Source organism: Hemibagrus wyckioides, linkage group LG29, assembly GCF_019097595.1.
Source record: "Hemibagrus wyckioides isolate EC202008001 linkage group LG29, SWU_Hwy_1.0, whole genome shotgun sequence".
Lineage (NCBI taxonomy): Eukaryota > Metazoa > Chordata > Actinopteri > Siluriformes > Bagridae > Hemibagrus > Hemibagrus wyckioides.
The window spans coordinates 20007337-20033023 of NC_080738.1; the positions used below are offsets into that span (position 1 = coordinate 20007337).

The window sequence follows — 25687 nt, forward strand, 5'->3', positions numbered from 1 at the left end:
TGGACATGGAGCTGCCAGGCAGGAGGAAAAGAGGAAGGCCAAAGAGGAGGTATATGGATGTAATAAATGAGGAGATGAAGCTAGTGGGTGTAAGTGTTGATGGTGCAGAAGATAGGGATAGGTGGAGAGAGATGATTCGCTGTGGAGACCCCTGAAGGGAAAAGCCCAAAGAAGAAGAAGTTGTTTACTTAACTATTTTTTAATATGAAGTCAGTTCACTAAGATAACTCATAACGAGTAAATCTATTTAAATCATGTCAGTGGTCCAGTTTCTACTTTCACAGATAAAATCTCCACTTCTTCTGTTAACAGCTGTAGCACTGAGATGGATTTTACTGTTACTTTATTCATCTCTCAGCCATCAGACTTCTTCTGGTGAGTCTGATTATTCATTATATATTAAAGTTTACTATGAAGTTACTAATAGAAGGCTTTAGACTTTAAATAAATAAGGATGTAGACTCTCTCTAAAATCTCTCCTCCAGATCAGTTTACAGTGAAGGTTCAGTCTGAGGTCTCAGGGCGGCTTGGTTCCTCTGTGTCTCTTCACTGTGCTCTTGATAACAACATGGATGCTCGACCCCTGGAAGTCCGCTGGCACTGTCCAGAACAGAACACCCCGGTTCTGCTCTACAAGAACAGACAGATCCAGAAGAGTCGTGTAGATGTTCGGTACCAGGGCAGAGCGTTCCTGTTAGGAGACCTGGAGAAAGGAGACGTCTCTCTGAAGCTGGAGAACCTGATGCTAGGAGACAGTGGAGACTATGTCTGTCATGTGAAGAATGATGTCTGGTACGACAAGGCCACGGTGTCCCTCAGAGTGAGAGGTAACTCTTCATTCCATAAATACAAAGTTCATGGTGGGTTTAACTGTGATTTACTCTCTCTCTCTCTCTCTCTCTCTCTCTCTGGTGCATGCTGGGAGTGGGCGTGGTTTGTGTGAGAGCGCGTGTGAGTGAGCGTCTGCAGGTTTCTCTCAGACTTTCTGCCTTTATTTTTATTTTTTATTTTACCTTTCTATTTCTAATCACTTTTGTAATAGTTTTTAGGTTATTAGTGTAATGTCCGTGCCTGTGCATGGCGTACGTGTGTGTGTGTGTGTGTGTTTCGGCACCATGGTGCCTCCCCCTGTGAGGGCAGCGTCCTCCCTTACCATCAGGAACGGGTTCAGGTGTGTTCCTGAGTTAAATGTCTCAGTTGAAGATGTTCTCCTCGCTGCAGGAGAACAGATTGGTTTTGAAACATTATCTCGGCTTCACGTGAACAAAGCGGTTGTTGTCTTTCTGAAAACCGAAAACTTGGTAAACTCCCTGGTTACAAGCGGCATCTGGGTGAAAGAGACGTATGTTCACATCACTCCACTCTCTGCCCCGGTCACTAAACTCACCATCTCTGATGTCCCCACGTGTTGGTAACGAGATCATCGAAAAGGAACTGGTCAGATTTGGTAAAATCATCGGAGACGTAAAATCAGTCTCACTGGGTTGTAAAAACGCAGCATTAAAACACGTCACGTCTTTTAGGAGACAGGCCTTAATGATTTTAAACTCGCCCAGTAAAACACTGGACATGTCTTTCCGGGTGGTGTGTGAGGACAGATCTGTCATGCTGTATGCCAGCATGGAGAATTTGTGCTGTTTTGAGTGCGGTGACATCGGGCACAAGCGATTCTCCTGTCCACATAGAGCGCGGGTCCGAGAGACAGGACAGTGTGGAGATCACTGAGACCATCACTGAACAGAATCACACAGAACAGCACTCTGACCCGGTGAATGACCATAACATGGAGGTAAGACCAGCTGTTTCTCCTAATGTTCATGCTCATGTTGGTGACAGTGAGAGTCACCCAGCTGCAGTAGTGCTGTGAGTTCTGTGATTCAGAGTGATGTTCAATCTGTGACCCAGAGTATCAGCTACTCTGATGCAGCCAAGGGGGCGAGTCGGAGCAAGAGGTACGCTGAGGCTGCTGAGACTGGGAATCAGAGTAATAGTGACTCTGATGATGCTAAGGTGGTGGGTCTGATTAAACAGCGCTCTGTTCTTAAAAGAGTGAGTAGGAGCAGCAGTGACTCTGATGGTCGTAAAAGAGTGAGTAAGGGCACTAGTGACTCTGATGGTTGTAATAGAGTGAGTAAGGGCACTAGTGACTCTGATGGTTGTAATAGAGTGAGTAAGGGCACTAGTGACTCTGATGGTTGTAATAGAGTGAGTAAGGGCACTAGTGACTCTGATGGTCGTAATAGAGTGAGTAAGGGCACTAGTGACTCTGATGGTTGTAATAGAGTGAGTAAGGGCACTAGTGACTCTGGCTGCACTGATGGTATCTCAGGTGTGTCTCTTAGTAACAGTTACACTGCCCTGAGTGATGAAGAACAGGTAGTGACACCGAGTGAGCGGCAGAGTGATGATATGGACACTTGTTCAGTGGCTACAGAAGAGAGCATCGGTGATGACGAGTCAGTTACCGATTCAGAGCCAGGACACTGACCTGTATTCAGTTGGTCAGATAAATGATTTTTAGATGCAACTAAAGGAAAAAAGGTTGAACTGGAAAAGTTTTTCCCAGATTTAAATAAGTTTGTTGCATCCGTGATGAAAGCATGTAAAGAAAGTAGTTTTGACGTTTTATCACAACAGAAATGCTTTAGATTAAAGAAACACCTAACTGCAATCAGGCATGGAATCAAACCTGCCAGGTCTAAAGGTCAGACTGCTATTGGTAAATTACATTAAGTGCACATGGGTCTCTCTGCTTCTCTCCTGTCTCTTAATACTGCTGTTTGCTATCTCTTCACCTTTCTTCACTATGAACATCTTACACCTTGGTTCTTTAAATATAAATGGGCTTAGAGACAAAAGTAAATGGACAATATTAAAAGAATACATCACCCTAAAAGAGCTGAACATTACGTTTTTACAAGAAACCCATAGTGATGTGAGCAGTGAGGTGGACTGGGGTCTGCGCTGGGAAGGGGAGTGTTTTCTTAGCCATGGAACCAACCTGAGTGCTGGAGTGGCGATCCTCTTCTCCACAAGACTGAACGTGAAGATTCTGTCAGTAGACGAGGTGGAAAAGGGACGTCTGCTTATGATCAGAACAAACATCCAAGACACAGAATTTTTATTTGTTAACGTCTATGTTCCTAATACTGGTCATGAAAGAGTTAACTTTTTTAACACTGTTAAAAAATGCACTAATCTCTTCCACACAAGACATTTTGCTAGTCGTTGGTGGGGATTTCAACTGCACACTGGATTTCACTATGGACAGAACCTCATTACCAATCTGCAAAAGCTCTACAGGAAGTGATGTCTCAGTTACGGCTGGTTGATGTTTGGTGGGAGAAAAATGAGGGAGTGAAACAATGCAGTTGGGTCAAAGTGTCAGCAGGAAGAGTGAGTGCTGCATGTTTAGACCGCTTCTGTATGAGCACCAACATGAGGAACAGAGTAATAAGTGCACGTATCACACCATGTAGCATCTCTGACCATCACCTCATCACATCCAACATCACCCTGTCCCGGACAAGACCACAGCGCTCCTTCTGGTGTTTCAACGCAAGACCTGCAGTTCTATGAGAGTTTTAAGGCTTTTTGGGAACACTGGAAAGGACAGAAAAAAGAGTATGGAAATCTTCTTCAGTGGTGGGAGTTAGGAAAAGTTCGAATAAAGATGTTCTGCCAGCAGTTCACATCACAAATCTCCATCAAAATAAAACAAGCCATGCATAACACTGAGACAGAAATCCTGAGACTGGAAAATGCTTTGATCAACAATAACACTGAAAATGCCCAGAGACACCTTATGCAGAAGAAACAGGATCTCAGTAACATCCTACAGGAAAAAGCTAAAGGAGCCATGGTTAGAGCTCGCTTTCTCTCTGTATAGGACATGGACTCACCCACTGCTTACTTTTTCAACCGGGGAAAAAAGACTGCACCAAACACCGTTCTTCTTTCTTTAAGAGGCCCGGATGGACAGATCACCTCAGAGCCGGCAGAGATGAGGAGACTAGGTGTGAACTTCTACTCAGCCTTATATTCTGAGGAACACACAGATGAACGGTGCTTGGATGAGCTTTTTAACATCATGCCTTCACTGGATGACAAACACAAAAAAGAACTGGACTCAAAACTGACCTTTGAGGAAGTGACGGCTGCAGTTTAGCAGCTTTCCTCTGGACGAGCACCAGGGATAGATGGACTACCCATTGAGTTCTACATAACCTTTTGGACAGTTATAGGCAGAGACTTCTTTGATACACTTGGAGAAATTCACAAGGCCAAAAAGCTTCCCCAAAGTTGTCAGTGTGCTGCAATCTCTCTACTTCCAAAGAAGGGAGACCTTTGTTTACTCAAGAACTGGAGACCGGTTTCTCTTTTGTACTCAGATTACAAGATCATCTCAAAATGTCTTGCTAATAGAATTAAGAACTCTTTAGACACTTTAATACACAGGAGTCAGTCCTACTGTGTACCAAAGAGGTCCATTTATGATAACTTGTTTTTATTACGAGACATTCTTGACTACTCAGAAGTATACAGGGTCGATGTGGGTCTCCTCTCTCTTGACCAGGAGAAAGCTTTCGACAGAGTAGACCACCAGTATTTATTCAAAGCCCTGGAACATTACGGCTTTGGTGGATATTTCCTGTCATGGATTAAAATCTTGTACACAGATGCCTGTTGCATGATCAAAGTTGGAGGAGGACTGAGTACACCAATCATGATGAGGAGAGGGATCAGACAGGGCTGTCCAATGTCTGGTCAGCTGTACAGCCTCGTGATAGAACTTCTGCTGTGTCTGTTAAGGAAAAACCTCACTGGACTGTCGATCAGGGGGAACGGCACCTGAGAGTGTTAAACTTTCAGCGTACGCAGATGACATCACAGTCATAATCAAGACGCAGGAAGACATACAAGCTACACAAAAAGCTCTGAAAAGTTATGAAAGAGCCTCATCGGCCAGAGTAAACTGGCAAAGAACTGAAGCACTGTGGTCTGGATTTAGAGAGAACCCACCTGGTCTTCCAGGAAACATCCAGTGGGGAACAACTGGGATAAAGTGTCTGGGAGTGAACCTCGGAAAAGATGAGTTCAAAATCAAAAACTGGGATGGGCTAATAGAGAAAGTAAATGCTAAACTGGCCAATTGGAGATGGGCGTTACCCCAGTTACTGACCAGTGGCTCTTTGAAGAACCTTTGTTTTTCAATCCGCTCCTCACCACAGAGATGCTACAGTCAGTTACCCTCAGGTCTGTGCTGAAGGACTCCTCAAAACTCGTCACCTGAGAAGAGGATCAGGCTGGATAACAGCTGAGGAACTAGCAAGCAAAACAAGATTCAAATCTACACGCCTAGCCTAGCGCTTTTTAAATGACCTGGAAACTGCTCTGCCAGCCGTAACAAGAAGATTCCTGAAAGACAATCCAGTGGAAAGTATAGACGAGTCTCTGACCTTTCCAGAGATTCGTGTCTCTTTAAAGAAGGAAGGATGGCAAGAGAACATGGGAAAAGTACCAACTCTGATCACTCCAGAAGTAGGAGCTTTCAGCTCTGTGGGTAAAAAAGCTCTCTACAGAATATGTGTCACTACAGTGGAGAATTGTACATGGGATATTAGCTACATTAGCACATTGCTCGACTGGTGTCTTCAGAACAACAAGGATGTCCCTTCTGTGGAGTTTCTGAAAATGTTTTCCATATCTTCATTGAATGTCCACGTCTGTCTGCAGTACTAAGGCTAGTAGAAGCCTGGGGACAACAACTTACGGGCTTCTATAACAAATCACTGTTCATACACGGACCAAAATACTCTGCAAGAGATAAAAGAAAACTTGTGTTACGGAACTTTTTATACGGCGATGCTAAGCTAGCGATCTGGGTGAGCAGAAAACAGAAGGAGGTGTAGTGGATGATCCGGTGTTAATGCGGAGAGGATTAATAAGGAGAAGGTTAAGTGTAGAACATGCCTACTTCACACTGGTGAATAATGTGAATGAGTTCTATCAGGTTTGGGGTGATGATGATCTTGTATGTAAACCTGATGGGCGGGGCTTCACTTTAATCTGAACTGTTTGTTGTTTTACTGCCTGAACTTTTTTCTGTCTGATTGCATTACTACTGAATGACTTTATTTTTCTAGTCCTTCTTTCTTCTTTTTCTATTTTCCTTCTTCTTTCTTTTTTCCCTCTCTTTTCTCTTCTTTTCTCCTTTTTTCCTTTCATGTTTTTGTCACGTGTGTGTATATATATCTAATTTAAGTTGTTTTTTCTTGTTATTTGTGTCTTTTGACATTTTGTTGTCTTTTCTTTTTAATATTTGTGTCTATGATTTGTTTTTTGTTTATATTTGAACTTGCACTGATGTGTGCTTTTTAAACTTTTTGTAAATAAAGAGGTTTAAAGTCAAAGTCTCTCTGTCTCTCTCTTTCTCTCTCTCTTTCTCTCTCTCCCTCTCTCTCTCCCTCTCTCTCTCTCTGTGCATGCGCGGTGGAGAGGGGAGCGTGCCAATTTTTTCGGCACTAAGTGTAGTTCTTTTCCGTTTAAAATCTTGGAATATTTATATATTTATTGTGTGTGAGTAGTGTGTGCAGGTGTGTGTGTGTGAGCGAGTGTGTGCAGGTGTGTGTGTGAGCGAGTGTGTGCAGGTGTGTGTGTGAGCGAGTGTGTGCAGGTGTGTGTGTGAGCAAGTGTGTGCAGGTATGTGTGTGAGCGAGTGTGTGCAGATGTGTGTGTGAGTAGTATGTGCAGGTGTGTGTGTGAGCGAGTGTGTGCAGGTATGTGTGTGAGTAGTATGTGCAGGTGTGTGTGTGAGCGAGTGTGTGCAGGTATGTGTGTGAGCGAGTGTGTGCAGGTATGTGTGTGAGTGAGTGTGTGCAGGTGTGTGTGTGAGCGAGTGTGTGCAGGTATGTGTGTGAGTGAGTGTGTGCAGGTGTGTGTGTGAGCGAGTGTGTGCAGGTATGTGTGTGAGTGAGTGTGTGCAGGTGTGTGTGTGAGCGAGTGTGTGCAGGTATGTGTGTGAGTGAGTGTGTGCAGGTGTGTGTGTGAGCGAGTGTGTGCAGGTATGTGTGTGAGTGAGTGTGTGCAGGTGTGTGTGTGAGCGAGTGTGTGCAGGTATGTGTGTGAGTGAGTGTGTGCAGGTGTGTGTGTGAGCGAGTGTGTGCAGGTGAGTAGTGTGTCGGACACGAACTGAACGCAAGGCTGTGTGAGAGTCTGACTCTCCGGCACGGTGTCCGTGTTGTGTGTCCGGCGCGGTGTCCGTATTGTGTGTCCGGCGCGGTGTCCGTATTGTGTGTCCGGCGCGGTGTCCGTGTTGTGTGTCCGGCGCGGTGTCCGTGTTGTGTGTCCGGCGCGGTGTCCGTGTTGTGTGTCCGGCGCGGTGTCCGTATTGTGTGTCCGGCGCGGTGTCCGTGTTGTGTGTCCGGCGCGGTGTCCGTGTTGTGTGTCCGGCGCGGTGTCCGTGTTGTGTGTCCGGCGCGGTGTACGTGTTGTGTGTCCGGCGCGGTGTCCGTGTTGTGTGTCCGGCGCGGTGTCCGTGTTGTGTGTCCGGCGCGGTGTCCGTGTTGTGTGTCCGGCGCGGTGTCCGTGTTGTGTGTCCGGCGAGTGTAGAGGAATGTTGTTTGGCAGTCGGTAACGTGGTGGGGCATGAGAACATTGTCTCCGCCTCCAGAATGAACAGTGCCATTGTGGTGTTTCTGAATAATGTTTATAAAGTCAGAAATCTGATTCAGAAGGGTGGTGTGGTCAATAATGAGTCAGTACTGGTTTCTCCCCTCAGTTCCCCATCTAAGAAGGTCATGTTGTCCAATGTTCCTCCTTTTATTTCTGACGAGGCCAGTGGTAAAGAACTGTCTCGGTACGGGCGAATTGTCTCCCCCATTAAGAGAATCCTCCTTGGCTGTAAGTCCCCACTGGTTAAACACTTGGTTTCTTTTAGAAGAAATGGCCCGTAGGTGTGGAGGAGCTTAATGCTGTTTTTAAATTCAGTGTGGAAGGATTTGATTATAACATTTTTGTTTCCTCTGATTCTGATATTAAGTGTTTTAAATGCGGTAAAACTGGTCATCTTGTTCGGGCCTGCCCCGAGAGGCAGAGTGACCCCGGTGTTTCTGAGCGACCGGGGCAGGACGTAGCTCAGTCGGCTGGGGTCGTTCCCCCTGTGGCTACAGTTCGGCCGGCTGCTGAGGGCCCCGGAGCTGCTGCTGCACCAGACCCGACAGAGAGTGAGCCCCAAGCCCAGCCTGCAGCCCAGAAGCCCACTGGAGCTGTAACAGCCCCGGAAAAGCCATGCACGGCCGAACCGGCCGCGGAAGAGCCATGCTCGGCTCAACCGGACCAGGAGAAGCCGTGCTCCACTGAGAAGAGCTCAGTGGGTTCTGGAGCAGTGCTGGAGCTGCCTGCACTGGCAGAGGCAGGCACGGAGGTGCAGAGCGAACGCCCGGAAACACCGGACACTACACCAGTGCAGGGGGACGGGGGAGACGTGGACATGGTGGATGAGCCCGTCTTTAAAGTGCCGAATAAAAGGAAAAAACAAGCAAAGGTGAAGGAATGATAAAATCAGACAGTGATGACTGCATGTCAGACTCTGTTTTAATGTTCGATTCTCAGGAGGAACAGGTTCATGTTGTGTACAGCGCTGATGATATTAAAGAGTTTTTAAGGAACACCAAATGGCAGAAAAATGTAGCATTAGAAGAGTTTTTCCCAGACCGAAAGCAGTTCATTCACGACGTTAAGTTCTTCAGAAGAGAAGGAGCTTTTATTGATGTTGAAATTTTCCGTCTGAAGAAACTGATCACTAGAGTGAATAAGGAAAACTCTGATGATGACTGATGTGTGGTGTTTTTTATTTTAGAGTGGTTTTTACCCTCTGTTTAGTATTACTTATTGTATTTATTTTAATGAAGAGTATTAATATTGCAAGTTAAAATATTAATGGAGCAAGAGAGCAGAATAAGAGAGCTAAGCTGTATGGTCTTTTAAAACAGAAGCACACTGACGTTGCCATGCTGCAGGAAACCCACAGCGATACCAGCAATCTTTTATTCCCTGTTCTTATTCAGTTGAAGAGATTTTAAATGGGAGGCTTTTAAAAGTGAAAACTTTTTATGAGAATGAGGTTTAGGTTTAGATTTAATTCGTGACATTTTGGACGTCTCCAGGCTATTGGGCTTAAAAACTGGTCTGATTTCTCTAGATCAGGAAAAGGCTTTTGACCGGGTTGAACATGAATATTTGTGGAAGGTGCTGGAAGCCTTTGGGTTCAGTCCAGGTTTTATAGCCATGATCAGGGTGTTGTACAGTGACATTGAGAGTGTACTGAAGGTTAACGGTGGTTTATGTGCTCCTTTTAGAGTGTACAGGGGGATCAGGCAGGGCTGTTCCCTCTCTGGAATGTTGTACTCTCTAGCTATTGAACCTCTTTTAAATAAGTTAAGAAGTAATCTCTCTGGTTTTAATATTCCACATGCTAATGCCTCAATATGTTTATCAGCTTATGCAGATGATCTGGTAGTGATGATAAACACACAAAATGATATTTTAAGGGACTTTCAGATTTTATCCTCTGCCAAAGTTAACTGGTCAAAGAGTGAAGCCATTTTAGTTGGGGAGTGGGGAGGTGGGCAACCGTCACTACCAGGAGGCTTAGCGTGGAAAAGAGGTGGTTTTAAATACTTGGGTGTCTACTAGGGATGCAACAATACAGTTAACCCACGGTTCAATACGTACCGCGGTTTTTACCCACGGTTTTCGGTTCGGTTTGGTTCTGATGGCTTGGCAAATTAAAGGGTTTTTTTTCCATTATTCTTTGTTTAGGTGACAGGAACAGTATGTTTGTTAAGAAGAAAAAAAATGGTTTTAGTTGCAATTCTCTTTATTTTACTTAAATGCAAAAATCAACTAACACAATGAAAGTGTACTGAAAATAGTGAGATATAAAACTTAGAGCTTGTATGACTTTATTACAGGAGACGGGTTTGGACGACGGCGCTCTTTATTCCCAATCCACTCTGTAATGACCAGTCACTGTGAGATAACTCTCTGTAAAGACCAGTCACTGTGAGATAACTCTCTGTAATGACCAGTCAGGGTGAGATAACTCTCTGTAATGACCAGTCAGGGTGAGATAACTCTCTGTAATGACCAGTCACTGTGAGATAACTCTCTGTAATGACCAGTCACTGTGAGATAACTCTCTGTAATGACCAGTCACTATGAGATAACTCTCTGCAATGACCAGTCACTGTGAGATAACTCTCTGTAATGACCAGTCACTGTGAGATAACTCTCTGTAATGACCAGTCACTGTGAGATAACTCTCTGTAAAGACCAGTCACTGTGAGATAACTCTCTGTAATGACCAGTCACTGTGAGATAACTCTCTGTAATGACCAGTCACAGTGAGATAACTCTCTGTAATGACCAGTCACTGTGAGATAACTCTCTGTAATGACCAGTCACTGTGAGATAACTCTCTGCAATGACCAGTCACTGTGAGATAACTCTCTGTAAAGACCAGTCACTGTGAGATAACTCTCTGTAATGACCAGTCACTGTGAGATAACTCTCTGTAATGACCAGTCACTGTGAGATAACTCTCTGTAATGACCAGTCACTGTGAGATAACTCTCTGTAAAGACCAGTCACGGTGAGATAACTCTCTGTAATGACCAGTCACTGTGAGATAACTCTCTGTAATGACCAGTCACTGTGAGATAACTCTCTGCAATGACCAGTCACTGTGAGATAACTCTCTGTAATGACCAATCACTGTGAGATAACTCTCTGTAATGACCAGTCACTGTGAGATAACTCTCTGTAATGACCAGTCAGGGTGAGATAACTCTCTGTAATGACCAGTCACTGTGAGATAACTCTCTGTAATGACCAGTCACTGTGAGATAACTCTCTGTAATGACCAGTCACTGTGAGATAACTCTCTGCAATGACCAGTCACTGTGAGATAACTCTCTGCAATGACCAGTCACTGTGAGATAACTCTCTGCAATGACCAGTCACTGTGAGATAACTCTCTGCAATGACCAGTCACTGTGAGATAACTCTCTGTAATGACCAGTCACTGTGAGATAACTCTCTGCAATGACCAGTCACTGTGAGATAACTCTCTGCAATGACCAGTCACTGTGAGATAACTCTCTGCAATGACCAGTCACTGTGAGATAACTCTCTGCAATGACCAGTCACTGTGAGATAACTCTCTGTAATGACCAGTCACTGTGAGATAACTCTCTGCAATGACCAGTCACTGTGAGATAACTCTCTGCAATGACCAGTCACTGTGAGATAACTCTCTGCAATGACCAGTCACTGTGAGATAACTCTCTGCAATGACCAGTCACTGTGAGATAACTCTCTGTAATGACCAGTCACTGTGAGATAACTCTCTGTAATGACCAGTCACTGTGAGATAACTCTCTGTAAAGACCAGTCACTGTGAGATAACTCTCTGTAATGACCAGTCACTGTGAGATAACTCTCTGTAATGACCAGTCAGGGTGAGATAACTCTCTGTAATGATCAGTCACTGTGAGATAACTCTCTGTAATGACCAGTCACTGTGAGATAACTCTCTGTAATGACCAGTCACTGTGAGATAACTCTCTGTAATGACCAGTCACTGTGAGATAACTCTCTGTAATGACCAGTCACTGTGAGATAACTCTCTGTAATGACCAGTCACTGTGAGATAACTCTCTGTAATGACCAGTCACTGTGAGATAACTCTCTGTAATGACCAGTCACTGTGAGATAACTCTCTGTAATGACCAGTCACTGTGAGATAACTCTCTGTAATGACCAGTCACTGTGAGATAACTCTCTGTAATGACCAGTCACTGTGAGATAACTCTCTGTAAAGACCAGTCACTGTGAGATAACTCTCTGTAATGACCAGTCACTGTGAGATAACTCTCTGTAATGACCAGTCACTGTGAGATAACTCTCTGTAATGACCAGTCAGGGTGAGATAACTCTCTGTAATGACCAGTCACTGTGAGATAACTCTCTGTAATGACCAGTCACAGTGAGATAACTCTCTGTAATGACCAGTCACTGTGAGATAACTCTCTGCAATGACCAGTCACTGTGAGATAACTCTCTGCAATGACCAGTCACTGTGAGATAACTCTCTGTAATGACCAGTCACTGTGAGATAACTCTCTGTAATGACCAGTCACAGTGAGATAACTCTCTGTAATGACCAGTCACTGTGAGATAACTCTCTGTAATGACCAGTCACTGTGAGATAACTCTCTGCAATGACCAGTCACTGTGAGATAACTCTCTGCAATGACCAGTCACTGTGAGATAACTCTCTGTAATGACCAGTCACTGTGAGATAACTCTCTGCAATGACCAGTCACTGTGAGATAACTCTCTGCAATGACCAGTCACTGTGAGATAACTCTCTGTAATGACCAGTCACTGTGAGATAACTCTCTGCAATGACCAGTCACTGTGAGATAACTCTCTGTAATGACCAGTCACTGTGAGATAACTCTCTGTAATGACCAGTCACTGTGAGATAACTCTCTGCAATGACCAGTCACTGTGAGATAACTCTCTGTAATGACCAGTCAGGGTGAGATAACTCTCTGTAATGACCAGTCAGGGTGAGATAACTCTCTGTAATGACCAGTCACTGTGAGATAACTCTCTGCAATGACCAGTCACTGTGAGATAACTCTCTGTAATGACCAGTCACTGTGAGATAACTCTCTGTAATGACCAGTCAGGGTGAGATAACTCTCTGTAATGACCAGTCACTGTGAGATAACTCTCTGTAATGACCAGTCACTGTGAGATAACTCTCTGTAATGACCAGTCAGGGTGAGATAACTCTCTGTAATGACCAGTCACTGTGAGATAACTCTCTGTAATGACCAGTCACTGTGAGATAACTCTCTGTAATGACCAGTCACGGTGAGATAACTCTCTGTAATGACCAGTCACTGTGAGATAACTCTCTGTAATGACCAGTCACAGTGAGATAACTCTCTGTAATGACCAGTCAGGGTGAGATAACTCTCTGTAATGACCAGTCACTGTGAGATAACTCTCTGTAATGACCAGTCACTGTGAGATAACTCTCTGTAATGACCAGTCACTGTGAGATAACTCTCTGTAATGACCAGTCACAGTGAGATAACTCTCTGTAATGACCAGTCACTGTGAGATAACTCTCTGTAAAGACCAGTCACTGTGAGATAACTCTCTGTAATGACCAGTCACTGTGAGATAACTCTCTGTAATGACCAGTCACTGTGAGATAACTCTCTGTAATGACCAGTCAGGGTGAGATAACTCTCTGTAAAGACCAGTCACGGTGAGATAACTCTCTGTAATGACCAGTCACTGTGAGATAACTCTCTGTAATGACCAGTCACTGTGAGATAACTCTCTGTAATGACCAGTCACTGTGAGATAACTCTCTGTAATGACCAGTCACGGTGAGATAACTCTCTGTAATGACCAGTCACTGTGAGATAACTCTCTGTAATGACCAGTCACTGTGAGATAACTCTCTGTAATGACCAGTCAGGGTGAGATAACTCTCTGTAAAGACCAGTCACGGTGAGATAACTCTCTGTAATGACCAGTCACTGTGAGATAACTCTCTGTAATGACCAGTCACTGTGAGATAACTCTCTGTAATGACCAGTCACTGTGAGATAACTCTCTGTAATGACCAGTCACGGTGAGATAACTCTCTGTAATGACCAGTCACGGTGAGATAACTCTCTGTAATGACCAGTCACGGTGAGATAACTCTCTGTAATGACCAGTCACGGTGAGATAACTCTCTGTAATGACCAGTCACTGTGAGATAACTCTCTGTAATGACCAGTCACTGTGAGATAACTCTCTGTAATGACCAGTCACTGTGAGATAACTCTCTGTAATGACCAGTCACTGTGAGATAACTCTCTGTAATGACCAGTCACTGTGAGATAACTCTCTGTAATGACCAGTCACTGTGAGATAACTCTGTTACCCCCGAGGTCCAGCTATCTGTTATTAGAGCAAGACTTTGTGCTTTAACCAAAGCGTTTTCAATTTTTTTGTGCGTTTTTTCGTAGAGGTCGGGAAAAAAGGCTCCCACTTCCACACAGTGATATCTCTGGGTGATGGAGCTGTAGATGTGTGGTCATGTTGAAGTATTTGCATGTCCGTATCTAACTCGTGTGGAACAGGCATCATGGTCAACAACAAATGTCCCCACACCACAGATCTGAATCACGACACTGCTTCCTCATGTTTCTGTCTCACTTCACCGCTCTCCAGGGTTAGAGTGAAATTTGACACCAGCATCACAAGCATGGTCACCGCCCCTAACTTTAGTGCTCAACTGATTGGATATTTACTCACGGGGAGGCGTGTCTGTCTCAGCACGTAGACATACAGTACAGGCAAACACACACAGGAGGTACAGAGAGTAATAAACACACAGGAGGTACAGAGAGTAATAAACACACAGGAGGTACAGAGAGTAATAAACACACACAGGAAGTACAGAGAGTAATAAACACACACAGGAGGTACAGAGAGTAATAAACACACAGGAGGTACAGAGAGTAATAAACACACAGGAGGTACAGAGAGTAATAAACACACACAGGAGGTACAGAGAGTAATAAACACACAGGAGGTACAGAGAGTAATAAACACACACAGGAGGTACAGAGAGTAATAAACACACACAGGAGGTACAGAGAGTAATAAACACACAGGAGGTATAGAGAGTAATAAACACACAGGAGGTACAGAGAGTAATAAACACACAGGAGGTACAGAGAGTAATAAACACACACAGGAGGTACAGAGAGTAATAAACACACACAGGAGGTACAGAGAGTAATAAACACACACAGGAGGTACAGAGAGTAATAAACACACAGGAGGTACAGAGAGTAATAAACACACACAGGAGGTACAGAGAGTAATAAACACACAGGAGGTACAGAGAGTAATAAACACACAGGAGGTATAGAGAGTAATAAACACACAGGAGGTACAGAGAGTAATAAACACACAGGAGGTACAGAGAGTAATAAACACACAGGAGGTACAGAGAGTAATAAACACACAGGAGGTACAGAGAGTAATAAACACACAGGAGGTACAGAGAGTAATAAACACACACAGGAGGTACAGAGAGTAATAAACACACACAGGAGGTACAGAGAGTAATAAACACATACAGGAGGTACAGAGAGTAATAAACACACACAGGAGGTACAGAGAGTAATTGAGCTCATGAAGAAAAAAAATACCCCCAAATTTTTTTTGAAAAATAAAGCAAATAAAAAAATACCAAAAATTTTTTTTTTTGGAAAAAACGCATGCTTATTATTGTTTTAAAGAAAAACACGATAAACCGCGGTTCACATTATGCGTATTGAACCGTGGAGGTCATACTGAACGCTTCAATATTATATTGAGTATTGTGGTATCTCTAGTGTCTACCTGGGGAACAATGAGATTTTAAGTAAAAACTGGGAAGGTTCTGTAGAGCAGGTGAAGGCAGACTGAGCAGGAGGAAGTGGCTGGTCCCAAAGATGTCCTACAGGGGGAGAACGCTGGTCATCAACAACCTCGCCGCGTCGTCCCTCTGGCACAAGCTGGCATGCGTGGATCCGCCGCCAAACCTGCTAGCGAACATCCAGGCCCTGCTGGTGGACTTCTTCTGGGACGGTCTACACTGGATTCCACAGAGTGTGCTTCATCTGCCCAAAGAAGAAGGAGGACAGGGGCTGGTCCAGCTGTCCAGCAGAGCCGCAGCCTTCCGCCTCCAGTTCATCCAGAGACTCCTCACTGGACCCGGAGACTTAGTATGGAGAGCAGCAGCCAGTGGACTACTACGCACAGTTCAAGGACTGGGGCTGGACAGAGCGTTGTTTTTAATAGACACAAAAATGCTGGACATTTCAGGATTACCATTGTTTTATTGTGGACTTTTTAAAATCTTGAACATTTTTAAGAAACAAAACAAGGGCTGTAGAACGCTACACTGGCTGCTGGAGGAACCTCTGGTGTACGGCGGGAGACTGGACATCTCCAGTGTGACCGTCCCTGCACTGTCCAGAACTCTCATCTCCTCAGGGATTATAACGCTCCGGGAGCTTGTGAACATCGCGGGGTCAGACTTGTCGAGGGCAGAGGACCGGGCAGTGTGTATGGGACTGCGGTCCCTGCGTGTTGTCAATCAGCTCCTACACCGCTGGAGATCTGCATTAACATCAGAGGAGCGTGTTCAGCTGATGGACTATTCACACACAGAGACTGGTCCTGCAGAGGACGAACCCTTTCCCCAGCTGAACATCGCTCCTGACCTCGACGGGTGTGCAGGCCCCCTCCTGGAGTGCCGGGGTGAAGGGGAGATGGACTTTGGGTCAGTGTCGGGGAAGCTGCTCTACAGAGCGTGTGTAAAGGTTTTAAATAAGAAGAAGCTGAGTGGGAGGGTGGACACCCCATGGAGAAGTGTACATGGTTTTACTGATGATTTTAAACCAGAGTGGACGCACTGTATAAACCACCGTTAACTAAAAAATCTGCTGACCTCCAGTGGAGGATTTTACACTGTATTATCTCTGTGAACTCTTTTATTTCTGTTTTAAACCCTGATGTTGCACATGATTGTCCTTTTTGTTCACAGAGAGAAACAGTTTTTCATGCTTTTATTCACTGCTCCAGGTTACAGTCACTGTTTGTGTTTTTACGGAGCATTTTAAGGTCTTTTAATGTTGTTTTTACTTTTCAGTGTTTTATTTTTGGTTTTAAGTTTGTCAGGAAACACCGGTTCAGGTGCCAACTGATTAATTTTATATTTGGTCAGGCCAAAATGGTGATATACCTGAGCCGGAAAAAACAAATTGCACAAAACACTGACTGTGACGCCATAAAAATTCTGAAAAGGTTGATGAAATCTAGAATTTCAATTGATTTTAATTTTTATAAAAGTATGAATGAGTTGGATGTGTTTAAATGTGTGTGGTGTTGGGAGAATGCTTTGTACAGCAGAGCTAAACTAATCATCACAGTCACTGATTTTTATACGTGTAAATAAAGTTGTGTAAAAAGTCAAAAAGTCTCTCTCTCTCTCTCTCTCTCTCTCTGTCTCTCTCTCTCTCTCTCTCAGCGGTGGGATCCACTTCTGTTATCTCCTTAAAGGAAGCAGGCGAAGGCCAGGTGAACATTAGCTGTAAATCACATGGTTGGTTCCCAGAGCCGTCAATCATCTGGACAGATAAAGAAGGGAGAGATCTGAAACATCTCAGCACAGACATCTTCACCACCAGTAAGATCTTCTCACATACAGTTACATTAAAGAACCTAATGAAAAGAAAAGAAACCAGAATGATCTGACTTTTATTCTCAGAACCTGAAGGTACTGTAGATGTGAGCTCATGGCTGATTGTGTCTCCCTCTGAGTCTGAGTGGATCTCCTGCTCTGTGGGTTTGTCTGATCCGGAGAGAAAAGACAGCAGAGTGACGTTATTTGTCCCTGCAGGTGGAAGAGGTAACAGACACTGATAAAATAGCATTTACTTCAGAACATGTTTTAATGCTGAAACTGCAGAGAAGACTACTGACTGTGTGTGTGTGTGTGTGTGTGTGTGTGTGTGTGTGTGTGTGTGCAGAATCGTTGAATGGATACTTCATTGCGATGCCCATTCTGCTGCTGTGTGCTGCTGCTGGAGTTGCAGTGTTTTTCCTGCTACGTAAAAAAGGTGTGATAAAAAGTTTACTTAATTAAAGAATTAGAATTGACTTGATATTGATAATAATAAATATATTATATAATCAATAAAAAATTGATAATAACAATAATATAAACCAGAAGAATGAGCATAAAATCCAAGAAAAGTGACTCAGAGATCAGAACATCACTAGGTGTAACAGATGGGGTGATGATGGTGCAGGACCAATAGAGTACAGGAAGTCCTGTAAAACTGCAGTTCTGTAACATCTGAAGACCTGGAGCAGGTCTGGAGCAGGTCTGGAGCAGGTCTTAAGCTGGAGCATGTCTTTGGGCAGTTCAGTACAGGAGTGTTTCTCTCTGTTGTAGGTCTGATTCTCTCCAAGAAGAAAGGGGCGAAAGAACCAGGTAATAGGTGCTGCAGTAACATTCCCTTAAATTGAAATAAAATCCAGTTAAATGAGTGATAATAACATCAGATTTATTTACATCTAAAACATCAGGAACTCCATCAGAAACTGAACCTCTGAACATGGCCCATGTGGAGAATCAGGATCAGAATGAAGATACATCTGATGGTCCAGTTCTTCATGCTGTGGTTGTAGGTTGGTCACATCTCCTCATCTCTACACTTCCTACACACAGTTTATCATCTAATTATGTTTACATCTCAGAAATTATTTAAAGTCTCTGTTCCTGAAATGTTCTGTTTGTTCTTTCTGAAAACAGATATAGATCCAAATTCTGGGAAAAGGGCAGAAATATCTATATACTTTAAAATGTAGAAACTTTTTAACAGTTTGTAAAACCTGCATATTACTCTGTACATCATTTTGTTAGCTGAAATGTTCCAATGTTCTACATTCTGATTCATTTTAGAAATAATTCCACACAGCACAGAGTTATCATTAGAAATAATTCCACACAGCACAGAGTTATCATTAGAAATAATTCCACACAGCACAGAGTTATCATTAGAAATAATTCCACACAGCACAGAGTTATCATTAGAAATAATTCCACACAGCACAGAGTTATCAAATTCAGTGTTTTAATTTTTCATAGCAAATAATTTCTAACATTTTTAAAATCATAAGATTTGTTAGCAGTTTATTGTGAATGACTGATATTTAGTTCTGTTGAAAAGCAGAATCCAGAGGAGAGCAGAGAGGAACCAGCTCCTTCTCCTTCTCAGGTTTCTCCACTGATGGTTCAGCCACGGACAAACCAAACCTCACTGAGTCCTTCTCAGATCTCAGACCTGATACCTCAAATACCACACCCACTGCCATCAGATCAAATACCACACCCACTGCCATCCCCTCAAATACCACACCCACTGCCATCCCCTCAAATACCACACCCACTACCATGACCCCAGATCCCACACCAGCTGCCCCCACCTCAGACTCCGCCTCTGTCACAACATCTGCAGGAAGTTTCAGCTCAGGCAAAACACATCCTACCACCAATACTGACAGAAGAATACTACAGGCCAAAAGGAGAAGGAGAAAAGATGCAGCAAATAAAACAGGAAACTCTTCTGGTAAAGCTGAAGGAGGAGAAACCATTACAGAGAGTTCATCAAAGAGGAAAAGAAAGCAAACTCCGGAAAGTCCAAGGACCACAAAGTGTCTCTATAAGGAAGAAGGTAAGGAATGTGGGTCAAAATGAAAGAGAAAATAGGAAAAAATGTAGGAAATTCTGAACATAACATTAACAGTGATATTAAATGTCCACCAGGAGAAAGAGAGGACAGTGAGGTGGGTGTGGATGAACCTGTCCCAGAGGATGTGGAGATGAAGACAGAGACGGGGACAGGGATGGAGTATAATGATTCATGTCCTGAGGATGTGGAGATGAAGACAGAGACGGGGACAGGGATGGAGAATCATGGTTCATGTCCAGAGGATGTGGAGATGAAGACAGAGACGGGGACAGGGATGGAGTATAATGATTCCTGTCCTGAGGAAAATGGAATGCAGTGTGACTGAAGTTTATTGTGTTTCAGCTCTTCAGCGTATTTCTGATTATTTTATACTGCAGAAAAGTTTTTATGTTTTTATTTTATTATTTTTACTCTAATACTGTTTATATTGTAAACCTGTGATGTTCCAGCTGTTGTGTTTATTGCTGTCTGTTAGATATTAATAAAAATCTGAATTCTAAATTAATTATATTTAAATGTTTAGGTAAATACATCATACCATCATCAATATCATCATTTACCATTTCACATTCTACAGAAAAATACACAAATGAATGTTTTCTCTATTTTTTGTATTATTTATTTATTATTCAAAGCAGAGTTTTCTTATTTTCTACAATTTTTTTTTTTTACTTTATATCTATTAATTCCATTCATTGATCTGTTCTGCTTCTCCTTCACAGTGTCACAGTGAGCCTAGAGCCTATAGCAGGGACACACACACACACACACACACACACACAAGAATATTTTATTTAAACCAGTTTTCATAAAATAAAGACTTAATGCGATGTAAAATAAAGCAGTTGTTCCAAATACACAGTGTTGTGAGGACTAAAGTTGTGAGAAAAAACTTATGTTCAACACAACAGGACCTGGTGCTGAAGGAGAGACAGTGTGAGAGGTAGCTTGGACAATTTAAAATCACACTTGATTAAAAATTCAAGACCACTGACTTTCTCAAACACTGAATCTTCTGTAAACCATGTACTGTTTGTGTTCTGAAGATATCATCTAAGCCATTGAGTTTTTAAAACACTGTTCATTATTTCTGAATCAATAACATTTAGACCTCCTTCTTCAAAACTGTGAACCAAATGGTTTTTGTTTATATAATGATGCCTATTTTTCTGAATAAAATGAAAGATTGTGCTTTTATATTCCTTTATGAAACGAGGGGGATAGCAAGTGATGAGGCTGGGTAAAAAAAACTGAGAGAGAAATTCCATTTTGGTTAACAAATTCTTCCATAATGTGACATATCTCTTTGTAACCAACTGTTGAGAATTAATTCTGCTTTTAGAAATCTGTTTACAAAAATTTTATATAGAGGTTTAAAGCGGGATATTACATTAAAAGTCTGCTTTGCTGTAATAATTTCTAATTAATTCACACTTATGTTTAAGTGCAAACCAGAAGCATTGGAGAACAAATTAATAAATGGCTATTAATTAATTAATTAATTTAATGGCTCTATCAATTTGATGTTTTTCCTTTAAAAAAAGAGTCGTATCATCGGCCAACTGACCAATAGAAATTTGTCTTCCAAATACCCTGAGTTTATCAAAGTTTTGTCATCATTAATTAAAATAGCGAGCATCTCTACAGCCATGATGAATAAGAAAGGAGTAATGGGACAGCCTTGCCTAATTCCTCATGTAATATTAAATCTCTGAGATGTCCCATGCCATAGTGATATAGAATTATTAATTTCTTTATATAGCATTTTTATAAAAAATATGAATTTGTTTCCAAAACTGTATTTAAGGTTAATCTGAAATCGTGTCAAATGCTTTACTAAAATCCAAAAACAAAATAAATCCATCATTCTCAGTCCATTCGTGATCATCTACAATATCCTAAACCTAGCCTAATATTATTATGTATTGATCTGCCTTTCATAAATCCAGACTGTGATTCTCTTATCATTTGGTCTAATCCTTCCTTTAGTCTGTTGGGAAATATGTGAGCTAAAATCTTATAGTCGCAGTTAAGAAGAGTGATGGGAGGAAGGTTATCTATTTGTGGAGCATCCTTGTCTGGTTCGGGTATTAACCCTAACCCTAACCCTTACTGTGAATACACTCAAGAAAGACAATTTTAATGTCTGCCTCACAAAACTCTAAAATTTTCATCTGTCTGTGGTACATCAGTATGGATTCTATAAAAAATAAATAAATTTAGTATTTTTTCCTCTCGCCTTTTTTGGAGTCTGCAGAAATAGCCATTACTTTTTTCACCTTTCTCTAGATCTCACATCATCTCCTTCTGCTTTTAGAATATACAAATGATCCATTTTGGATTGTAAAGATAGGATTTTTAATTTAGTTTCATCATCCATTTCACTTCTATCACATAAACTGTTAAGCTCTCTAGTTAATTCTTCCTCCCAGTGTTCTCGAGCTTTACTCATATCTTTACTGAAATGTTTAGAGAATTCCTGAATCTTGTGTTTTAGGTACTCCCATTTACTTGTGAATGAAAGATGATCTTTATTAAGGCCCAAGCGCTAGCAGTGCAGGGCGCCCTCTTGTTCTTTTAGTATTATTATGTTATTTTTATTTATTTATTTTTTTTCAATCATCCGGGCACTTTTGGGGGTCTTAACATGTTCAAAAACTGGAATCTGCAGCCATTAGGAGGTCACCGTGGCTCGGCCCTGGGCGTGGCACACACCTGTCACAGCGCCCTCTGGAACATCTTGCTGCATAGCTGATACACACTTACACATATCCATGTAAAACTTGGTCCACACTTAGATCTCATTGAACTGAACAACTTTCACACTGCATGTCATTAAGGCTAATCCACAGGAAGTGAGGTATTTTGAGTTGTTTTCAAAACGCACCCAATGGAATTTGAAATACTCCTCCCAGGGAATTGATACAACCGCCACCAAACCCAGGCTAATATGATCTCAAGACACTGATACAACCACCACCAAACCCAGGCTAATATGATCTCAAGACACTGATATAACCGCCACCAAACCCAGGCTAATATGATCTCAAGACTGATACAACCGCCACCAAACCCAGGCTAATATGATCTCAAGACTGATACAACCGCCACCAAACCCAGGCTAATATGATCTCAAGACTGATACAACCGCCACCAAACCCAGGCTAATATGATCTCAAGACTGATACAACCGCCACCAAACCCAGGCTAATATGATCTCAAGACACTGATACAACCGCCACCAAACCCAGGCTAATATGATCTCAAGACATTGATACAACCGCCACCAAACCCAGGCTAATATGATCTCAAGACACTGATACAACCGCCACCAAACCCAGGCTAATATGATCTCAAGACACTGATACAACCGCCACCAAACCCAGGCTAATATGATCTCAAGACACTGATACAACCGCCACCAAACCCAGGCTAATATGATCTCAAGACACTGATACAACCGCCACCAAACCCAGGCTAATATGATCTCAAGACTGATACAACCGCCACCAAACCCAGGCTAATATGATCTCAAGACTGATACAACCGCCACCAAACCCAGGCTAATATGATCTCAAGACATTATTATAACCGCCACCAAACCCAGGCTAATATGATCTCAAGACACTGATACAACCGCCACCAAACCCAGGCTAATATGATCTCAAGACTGATACAACCGCCACCAAACCCAGGCTAATATGATCTCAAGACTGATACAACCGCCACCAAACCCAGGCTAATATGATCTCAAGACATTATTATAACCGCCACCAAACCCAGGCTAATATGATCTCAAGACTGATACAACCGCCACCAAACCCAGGCTAATATGATCTCAAGACTGATACAACCGCCACCAAACCCAGGCTAATATGATCTCAAGACTGATACAACCGCCACCAAACCCAGGCTAATATGATCTCAAGACACTGATACAACCGCCACCAAACCCAGGCTAATATGATCTCAAGACATTGATACAACCGCCACCAAACCCAGGCTAATATGATCTCAAGACACTGATACAACCGCCACCAAACCCAGGCTAATATGATCTCAAGACACTGATACAACCGCCACCAAACCCAGGCTAATATGATCTCAAGACACTGATACAACCGCCACCAAACCCAGGCTAATATGATCTCAAGACAGTGATACAACCACCACCAAACCCAGGCTAATATGATCTCAAGACTGATACAACCGCCACCAAACCCAGGCTAATATGATCTCAAGACACTGATACAACCGCCACCAAACCCAGGCTAATATGATCTCAAGACACTGATACAACCGCCACCAAACCCAGGCTAATATGATCTCAAGACTGATACAACCGCCACCAAACCCAGGCTAATATGATCTCAAGACTGATACAACCGCCACCAAACCCAGGCTAATATGATCTCAAGACATTATTATAACCGCCACCAAACCCAGGCTAATATGATCTCAAGACACTGATACAACCGCCACCAAACCCAGGCTAATATGATCTCAAGACTGATACAACCGCCACCAAACCCAGGCTAATATGATCTCAAGACTGATACAACCGCCACCAAACCCAGGCTAATATGATCTCAAGACTGATACAACCGCCACCAAACCCAGGCTAATATGATCTCAAGACTGATACAACCGCCACCAAACCCAGGCTAATATGATCTCAAGACATTATTATAACCGCCACCAAACCCAGGCTAATATGATCTCAAGACTGATACAACCGCCACCAAACCCAGGCTAATATGATCTCAAGACATTGATAATGCAAAATTGCAAAGGGATTTTTGATATTTTGAGATTTACACGAGAACATAATAGAAGAAAATGAATCTTCTCATATCTTACGAGTGGAACAGCCTAATGTTCCAAAATATTTCCCATAGAGAGTGTAAATGTTTATGAGAAAGTCCAGTGTGGCTCGTCCCCGGGCGTGGCACAGGGCTGTCACAGCGCCCCCTGGAACTTTGTCAGAAATCTAGCTGCACAGATCATATTCACTTGGACGTATATGCATGAGAGCCGGGATACATTTAGATCTCATTGAGCTAAATGACGTTCATCCACCTGTCATGGGATCTGCTCAACAGGAAGTCAGTTATTTTGGGATGTTTGTAAAACGCATCCAATGGAATTTGATGTACTCCTCCTAGGGGATTTGTATGATTTTGACCAAACAGGGTCCAATATGATCTGAAGACATTGAGGATCTAAAGTTGATGAGGGATTTTTGATCTCAAACAGTTCAGCCGTGAGGAGCCCTTAAACTTATGGCGAATAAAAGGAAACAGGAAGTGGCTAATAACTTCGGTGTATATTGTGTGATGTAAATCAAACCTCAACTTTATGTTAAGAGAAGAAAGCTGATCACACGGACATGACTACTGTGAGTGTCAGTCATAGCGCCACCTACTGGCAGCAGGAAGTGTGTCACTTTTAGTCTCTAATGTTTTCCTTTTCTTTCACCTGATTTGGTTGAAAATCAGTGAGAATAATGTCAGGACATGACTGATGTCAAACTGTGAAGGAATTTGTGATATTGTGAATGATGTTGCTATGGTGAGGATTTAAATAAGGACATAATAGAAGAAAATTAATGTTCTTGTATCTTAACAGTGGAAAGTCCTAATGTTTCAAAATATTTTACATAGAAGGAACAACTGGTTGTGAGTAAGTCTGCTTAGGTTCATGATTTTGTGACGCTCAAACGGCTCACAACAAATTTATACATTTATCACTCCATTGACTGGACATGGTTTTGGCCTGACTCCTGCAGTACTAGAATATGTCCACTACCCCCCCCCCTTTTTTTTTAATATAGCTTCATGTTCACAATTTATATACACAGAGTCAACAGACTCTGAATCGCAATCAATCTGGAAAGAAGAGAGAGAAAAAACCTGGAGTGTGAATTGTGGTGTATTGAAATACAGAACAGCACTGTCTGTTACAGTGTGATGTGAAAAGGAGAAGGAGATGAAAACGTTGGGAATTAATGGTTGTAAGTTCACTACTCGAGTCCTGAGATTCTTTACTGCAAAATATACAACATGAATAAAGAGAAAATTAAATAACGATCAGAAAATAACAGAAAGAACAAACATCCGAGTGAAATACACACAGGGAATAACATTGTGTAACACACACACATACACACTCACTCAGTCACACACACACACACACACACACTCACTCAGTCACACACACACACACACACATACACACTCACTCAGTCACACACACACACACACACACACTCACTCAGTCACACACACACACAC

The 25687-nt window shown here is 42.6% G+C and overlaps 1 protein-coding gene across 2 annotated transcripts in view; it reads left to right on the plus strand.

Moving 5' to 3' along the window:
• LOC131349056 (butyrophilin subfamily 3 member A2-like) overlaps positions 1-21427 on the plus strand; it is a 22943-nt gene extending 1516 nt beyond the window's left edge. The window contains exons 2-10 of one of the 2 annotated variants that reach the window (XM_058384393.1): positions 313-375; positions 486-827; positions 17165-17323; positions 17405-17545; positions 17667-17756; positions 18095-18133; positions 18229-18330; positions 18873-19376; positions 19469-21427. In XM_058384393.1, the coding sequence (XP_058240376.1) occupies positions 313-375; positions 486-827; positions 17165-17323; positions 17405-17545; positions 17667-17756; positions 18095-18133; positions 18229-18330; positions 18873-19376; positions 19469-19719 (1691 nt within the window). In that variant the 3' untranslated portion in view covers positions 19720-21427. The remainder of the gene's footprint in view (positions 1-312; positions 376-485; positions 828-17164; positions 17324-17404; positions 17546-17666; positions 17757-18094; positions 18134-18228; positions 18331-18872; positions 19377-19468) is intronic. The other variant, XM_058384394.1, reaches the window with a different exon arrangement.
• Positions 21428-25687: the final 4260 nt, after the last annotated feature.